General features: G+C 41.1%; 1 protein-coding gene and 1 pseudogene across 23 annotated transcripts in view; one reads left to right on the forward strand and one right to left on the reverse strand.

Annotated features, from left to right (window-relative positions):
• The window catches only part of Dtnb (dystrobrevin beta), a 439,182-nt gene that overhangs the window by 373,950 nt on the left and 57,719 nt on the right, over window positions 1-7,513 (forward strand). For all 23 annotated transcript variants that reach the window (XM_023711049.1, XM_023711053.1, XM_023711057.1 and 20 more), the window contains 2 exons: window positions 70-155; window positions 893-1,006. In XM_023711049.1, the coding sequence (XP_023566817.1) occupies window positions 70-155; window positions 893-1,006 (200 nt within the window). The remainder of the gene's footprint in view (window positions 1-69; window positions 156-892; window positions 1,007-7,513) is intronic.
• Window positions 3,783-6,082, reverse strand: LOC101581867 (annotated as a pseudogene).

The following is a 7,513-nucleotide window of genomic DNA, read 5'->3' on the forward strand; positions in this document are numbered from 1 at the left end:
TCTCTCTCTCTCTCTGTCTCTCTGTCTCTCTCTGTCTCTGTCTCTCTCTATCTCATCTCTCTCCTTTAGACTCGTCCTCCCACTGATGTGAGCTTTAATTTTGATGCCAACAAACAGCAGAGACAGCTCATTGCAGAATTGGAAAACAAAAACAGGTAAGAATGCGGAAGTTGAGCCCAATTTTCAAGTTCAGAATTATCATGAGTATCTGGTTCTTGTTTTTCTTGTAGCTAGCTGTAAGATCCCACAAGTTCAAGAAATGTACTGGACTCTAACTGATGCATATATATACATGCTGCTAATGCTAGTTGTCCAGAGAGCCTTTCTTCTGCCCTTGGCAGATTCTTCCTTTCCCTACTACTTCTAACAGTGTTTTGTTCTGTGTAGTGAGCTTACCCTTGTTCACTATACTATATATGACTGGCTTCTAATTTAACAAGCCATTTCAAGGCATGGAGACCTAGTATAGCATGCAGGAGAAGAAATGACACCTAACCTTCAGTCAGTTGTCAGGGATAAGATAAGCCTGATGGGGACAAGGAAAGCCTCAGAAAATTGGTCTTGGACCTGCAGTAGAGGCTAAAAGTTCTCTTTTCCTTTCCCTCAGAGAGGAACAGAGTAAATAAAGCATTCAGAGTGTCATTTTCCTTTTCAGGAGATTTTTCAAATTCTTGAGAAGTATTTTGAAGTTTTTCTGTCAGGATTATTTCATTGAGGAAATGTCAGGTGAGCTGCTATTTAGAAAGCATGCACTCCAAATCTTGATCTTTGTCTTTTTTGGAAGCAGTCACTGAGATTTGTACAGAAGGCACTGTAAGGGTAAAAGTTTGTAACAGAAAGAGAACAGGAGCTGGGAAATATAGGCAACCATCTTTCTTTCATCTCCTGCTAGAGAGATCCTGCAGGAGATCCAGCGCCTCCGCCTGGAGCATGAGCAGGCCTCCCAGCCCACTCCCGAGAAGGCCCAACAGAACCCCACGTTGCTGGCAGAGCTACGATTGCTGAGGTAAGCGGCAAAGTTACACCTCTATAATTTATGATGGAAATTTATACCTCAGGAAGCCAAACTAGTCAAATAGAATCTGCTTGTCTTTAACCAGTTCTATTAGGACAAACTGCTGAGTTCCATTATTAGTCACTTTGAGAACTGAAGCCTTTGTACAGAGCTAGATAAATATGTCTCCCTTGAAACCCAGGGCAGATGGTCAGTGTTTGTACTTCTATCATTGGTTTAAGAACACATCATGCCGCAGTTCCTGTTCTTCTACAAAGTCTGTCTCCAACTCTTGTCAGGAATAATACTTTTCATTTCCTATGAGTATATTTTCCTGGTACTTCACAGTCAGACCAGGACTCTGCCAAAAAGTGTGTTTCCTCTGCACTACCTGCAAGACAAAAAGCCAAGGTGGAATCACACCATGACTGTGCTGCTTTCCTGCTTTCACACAAATATAATGTCTCAGAGATGAAGAAACTAAGGACAGCTGGGTGTGAGAGTACTCATCTGTAATCCAAGCATTCAGGAAACTTAAGGAAAAGGATCGCCAACCTAGGGTACATGGTGAGTTCGAGGCCAGCCTGAACTGCAGAGAGCCCCTATCTCAAAGAAGAAACCAAGGACAGGATCACTGTGGGAGTAGGGAGCAATGTCATCTCCCAGTTTCATGCTGTTTAAAAGGGAATGGAGAGAGCCCTGAGCAGCCCCATTGCTGCCATCGGCCTAGTTACCATCACACACCGGCAAGAGCCGCAGCCATGAGCAGCAAGGCTAAGACCCAGCAGCCCTGTCCCCGCTCTTCCCCCTCCGTAGCGCTGCTGACACCAAGCTGGGCACCAGGGGACAAGAAGGTCATCTCAACGAAGATTTTAGGATCAGTAAAATGGTTCAATGTAAGAAACAGATATGGCCTCATCAACAGGAATGATACCAAGGAAGATGTATTTGTACACCAGACTTCCATAAAGAAGCATAACCCCAGTACCTTTGCAGTGTAGGAGATGGAGAGACTGTGGAGTTTGATGTTATTAAGGGAAAAAAGGGTTGCAAATGTTACAGACCCTGGTCGAGTTCCAGTTCAAGGCAGTAAATATGCAGCAGACTCTAACCATTATAGACACTATCCGTGTCATAGGAGTCTACCACGCAATTATCAGCAGAATTACCAGAACAGTGAGAGTGAGGAAAGAATGAGGGATCAGAAAGCGTTCCTGAAGGCCAGGCTCAACAATGCCAGCCCTACTGCAGGCAAAGTTTCCCACCTTACTACATGCAGAGACCCTATGAGCGACCACCACAGTATTCCAACCCTCCTGTGCAAGGAAGGAGAAGTGATAGAGGGTGCTGACAGCCAGGGTGCAGGAGAACAAGGTAGACAAGTGAGACAGAATATGTATCAAAGTTATAGACCACAATTCCACAGGGGCCCTCCTTGCCAAAGACAGCCTAGAGAGGAGGGCAATAAAGAAGATAAGGAAAATCAAGGAGATGAGACCCAAGGTCAGCAGCCACCTCAACATCATCCGTACATTCGCAACTTCAGTTACCTACGCAGACGCCTCAAAAACCCTAAACCACAAGATGACAAAGAGACAAAAGCACCCGATCCACCAGCTGAGAATTCCTCCGCTCTGCTCCAGAGGCTGAGCAGGGTGGGGTTGAGTAAGCGCCGGTTTAACATCTCTACCATCATCCGGTTTAGTCATCCAGCAAGAAACGAATAGGAAAGTCCAGCAATAAGAAATGAACAGAAGATTGGAACTGAAGACATTAGTGCTTGCTCTTTGCCCATTTACCAGGTAACTAGAACTATCTTCATTATCTATGCAGCATGGGTTTTTTACTATTTTTACCTAAAGACGTCTCTTTTTGGTAATGACAAATGTGTTTTTTTTTTTAAACCCTGGTTTTTCTCAATATAGCTTTAAAGGTTTTTAAATTATTTCATCTGGTCAAGTTGAATTTTTTAAGAACTTCATTTTTAATTTGTAATAAAAATTTACGACTTGATTTTTTTCAAAAAAGTCAACAAACTGCAAGCATCTGTTAATAAAGGTCTTTTTTTTTGCAAATAGATAATTAACATTTTATCGGTATTTCTTACTAATATCTCTTATTATAAATGTCTTGAATTGGGGATTGGAAAGACAAAGCCTCAAGTGTACTACTGAATATTTGAAACTCATCACAAAGTAGCCAATCTTCTCTCCAAGGCTAGGGCTGTAGACAGGGGAAGAGACTTACTTGGTCAAACATAAATTCTGTAAGCTTTGTTGCTGAGCTACAACTGAGGTTTATTTTGGCTCAGTTTATAGAGGTTTTGGTCCATAGGCTTCAAGGCCTAGGGTGGCATGGACATGAAGTGGAGATCAAGAAAGGAGATGGATAGTTACCCTTTTCACACACCCCAGTGACTTCCCTCTGACCACAATGTCCCACCTAGCCATAAATGCATCAGTGGGCTAATCTACTTACCACCCATAATCACCTCCCAAAAGCAACCTGTGAGCACTTGAGGTATGGGAACATCTGGTTACAAGCCATAATACCCTTCTGTAACATGCTAACGGTTATAGAAGCTAAGTACATTTATTCAGCCTATGCTTGTCCAAGCATTTATATACAGAAGTTGTCTATACAGCCTTCACAGCCTATATAACCGTTCACCCAGGGAATGCTAATAAAGCTGGCCATTGGTCCTCTGGTTGGGAGCCCTCCAATTTGGAGAACTGTAGTTCAGTTCTATAAGTGGGCTTGGGCATAGTGCAGTCTGTGTATGGCTGGTTCACTGCATTACTTCTGTGGCCTCCTCACCAGCACTGTCTGAAAGCTCCTCACCAGACTCCTCCTCTAGTAAATAGCTTCTGGTGACAATTTCTGGATAGCTTCCTGTTCTTTTTTTTTTCCATAATTTTATTGAGAAACAAATAGCAATGAGACAGTTTCAAATCAAATTGGTAAAACAGTTTCAATAATTAATACATTGCATACTCTCTTCCTAATGGTTATTTGCTGTACAAGATGCAGACATGATATCCTATTTACAAAAACTATTAGAACAAATCCCTCTATTCATTAAGAGAATGTAACTATGTATCTGTCCTAACCATTTGAATACACAGACACAAAATGGACATTCATCTGTGTACCCTTTTTTGTTTAGTTCCATCATTTGAATATTATAGGTGTGTAAACTCATCAAAATAGTCTAAAAGAGTCCAGTAGCCCATAATAGTATTGGGTCTTCCGCTGGACTGGCGATGTCAGAAATTGTTGACCTGAGTACCCTACAGCTCAACATAACAGCATGGCTTTACTTCTTATACTTTGTTTTTATACTTTTCTGCTGGATGGTTAAGACCTATGCAACAAGAGTTGTAGCTTTTGGATCTTATAAGGTCAGTCAAATCCCCTCATATTTATCCTGTGATCCTGTACCTCAGATTGTAGATCCTTTGTCAGTGTCAGCCATGTGGATGAGTCACGGCCATTGCTTGGCCAGTGTGCTCTCTGTGAAAGCCTGAGAGAATGTTTTCTCTCCATGTGACTCTCCTTAGGCACACTGTACATCACCAATCACTTTCCTCTTTGGCCTCATAATCTCCTTGATCAGAAAATTTGGGACACTACTGAGTTATATGACGTTACAATACAAGTTCTCATGTCCTGACTCTTAATTGACCTTGGAAGGCTAGGGCCAAAATGTTGGCTTTCCTTGAGGCCCTCCTTTTTTTCTAATTTTTGGTCTGCAAACTTAGATTTTTAACCCTCCAGAAGAGAAGCTTATTGTTATTGCCATATAACCTAGTCTGTTAAACTTAACCTCACTATCTGTCTGAATATCAAACACCTTAGGCATAACATGGAATAGGTATTTTTCATCTAGTATTGATATGTTAAACTTTAAGTCCCTACAGAATATGATGAAAAAATATTTAAAAATTAGAATATATTTTAAAAGTAGGCATAAAGAATTATATAATTCTTATGTTTACACCTAAGTCCAGAAATCTAACCGTATATAACCTTGTAGCAAGACAGTCCCACAACATTCCTTTTCCTGTCTCCTGCCTTCATTCACCACCCCCTTCTTTTTGAACAATCTTCTACCCAAGAGACAGCACAGCAGCAACTGGCATGTCATGACAAGCAGCCCGTATTCAAAAGACCAGAATGACAGGCACTCCAAGCATGAACCTGCTATTACAAATTGCCATCTTCAGTGCAGTTGCTTAGTTCACAGGTGTCAGTATATATAGTTAGTCAGGGTGAGAATCCTTCCAATTAACTGCTAGATTCAAAAATCTGAAGATTCTCAGGATCATTGCCTTGCCCATCTTCTACATATAACTGTACGGCTTGCCACTGTCATGTTTCCTAGCTCTTCTCCTTTCCCTGTCTTAATTATTTAGTCCTCAAGTTCTTGCTTTCCTTTTAGTTGTATTATACCTTTCTATTTATATTTCTTCTTTTGAGTTCTTATACTAGGGAAACTATATGATATTTACACATGTGTGTCTGGTTTATTTTACTTACGAGTATATTGTCAAGTGGCATCCACTTAAATATAAATGCTTCAAGTTTATCATTCTTTATAGCTGAGTAATACTCCATTGTATAAAAATACCACATCTTTTTCATCCATTCTTCAGGTGATGAGCATCTTGGTTGTTCCAAGACCCGTTCTCTTTCATCACTACAGTTCTGCAACAGGATCAACAGCTGTCTCCTGCTGTTCTAAATCAGGAACTTCTGACATGTTCTAATTGTACCTCCCATGTGTAATGTGTTGAAAAAACAAGGATAGTGGTGTCCTTTGTTCTCCAAGTATGTGATGAAAGGAAGAGCTGACCACACAAGTTGATAAAACTCCTTCCAGCATCGAAGTAGCACTATTCCAGTGTAGACGTTGAGGTATTGAACCATGAAGCCAATCGAGCAGGTGGCGGTGCCAAAAGTCCCATGCACTCGGGTGATTGTGTCCCGTACAAGGTTGCCCAGCACTCAGTCATCCAGAGTTAGATGGGAGCGAGGTTCTTCTGACACCAATTTACACAGAAGGTACTTGTGCTTGAACCGCACCATGGCTTCCTCAGCACCAGCCAGCCGGTCGGCCAGAATCTTAAATAATAAAAAAAATTTTTTTTAAATAAGAGAATGGAGACATCTTCCTAGAAGAGCAAGACAAGAATGATCTGATCTGTTTTTAGGGCCTTATTTCCTGTCTACCTTAGAATATTGTATATGTAGCCTTCTGTAAGTAAAGACAGACTCTGGATTCCCAAATGATGGTTCTTGAGGTTGTAGTATTTGACAATTTGACATTCCACAGTTGATTTTTAATGAGCTGTCATCTAGAATTCTCCATAACAGAATTTTTTTTCTCTTTCTTCCTTTGGCTTAGGTCATTGGCCTCTCAACCATAATTTCTTTTCCTAGAGCAGTAATGGCAAACATTTTAGAGCTTTTGATGATAACAAACACCAACTGTAGCAAGTGTGCCATAGATTCACCACCACCATCCTAGAAAATGAAGATTATTGCTTTTATCCATACGTATCTTAGTGGTTAGAGTTTAACTATGCAGGTGAAGATCACTAGAAATACAGAGCTTCCTCTTCTAAAAATTCATTTTAGTTTCTAAATTTAGTTGAACTGAAAAATCTGGCTGCTCTGTGGCTCACTGTCATACATTTTGGAATGTTAGTGTTTTGGTATCACACTAAGAAGGATAGAGAAACACATGCTGATTCAGGCAGAGGATAACTGAGCTGTCAGCACAAGATACATGTTTCCTACCTCAGCTCAGACACACATGATTGCTTTTATACCTAAAAAAGCAAAAAACTGTCATCCAGGACTCTTAACTGTTGCTGGAACAGAGGTTGCCTAAGGTACCAATTAAGCTGGAAGGATCTGAAAAGTCTCACAGCTTTAACAGGGATAGGGCTGAGTCCAGGCAGCAAAAATAGAAATTTAATCCAAGCCTAAGGGGTATATAAATCTTGAGAAATTAGGGCTGTGACAATAGCTCCGCAGTCTAAGCACCTGCCTAGGCAAGTGCAGGGACCCAGGTTCAGTCCTTGGTACCGAATGCCATGCCTGCCCTGTTCCAGGTGTTCTGAGCCAGTCACCAAGACCTCATGTGGTGGCGCACACCTGTAATCCCAGTGCTGGGGAGGCTGAGACAGGAGGATGACTATGGGTCCAAGCTGTGTGGCAAGATCTTGTACCAATACATAAAATTAAAAAACAAAACAAAAAAGTGTGAATATCATTTTAAAAAATAAAAAATAAAGCTTGAGAAATCAGAGAACAGTTAATCTCAAAAGGAGGTTTTATATATAAGGAAAGACATTTTAAAAATGCAAGAAGCCAGGAGTGGTGGTACATCTCTGTAATCCCAGCACTCAGGAGGCTGAGGCAGGAGAATCATTAAGTTAGAGACCAGCCTAGGCTACAGAGTGAGCTCAAGGCCAGCCTGAACTGCATAAGGAAACCCTGTCTCAAAAAGAC

This window comes from Octodon degus, unplaced genomic scaffold (genome assembly GCF_000260255.1).
Source record: "Octodon degus isolate 3935 unplaced genomic scaffold, OctDeg1.0 scaffold00019, whole genome shotgun sequence".
In the NCBI taxonomy this organism is placed as follows: domain Eukaryota; kingdom Metazoa; phylum Chordata; class Mammalia; order Rodentia; family Octodontidae; genus Octodon; species Octodon degus.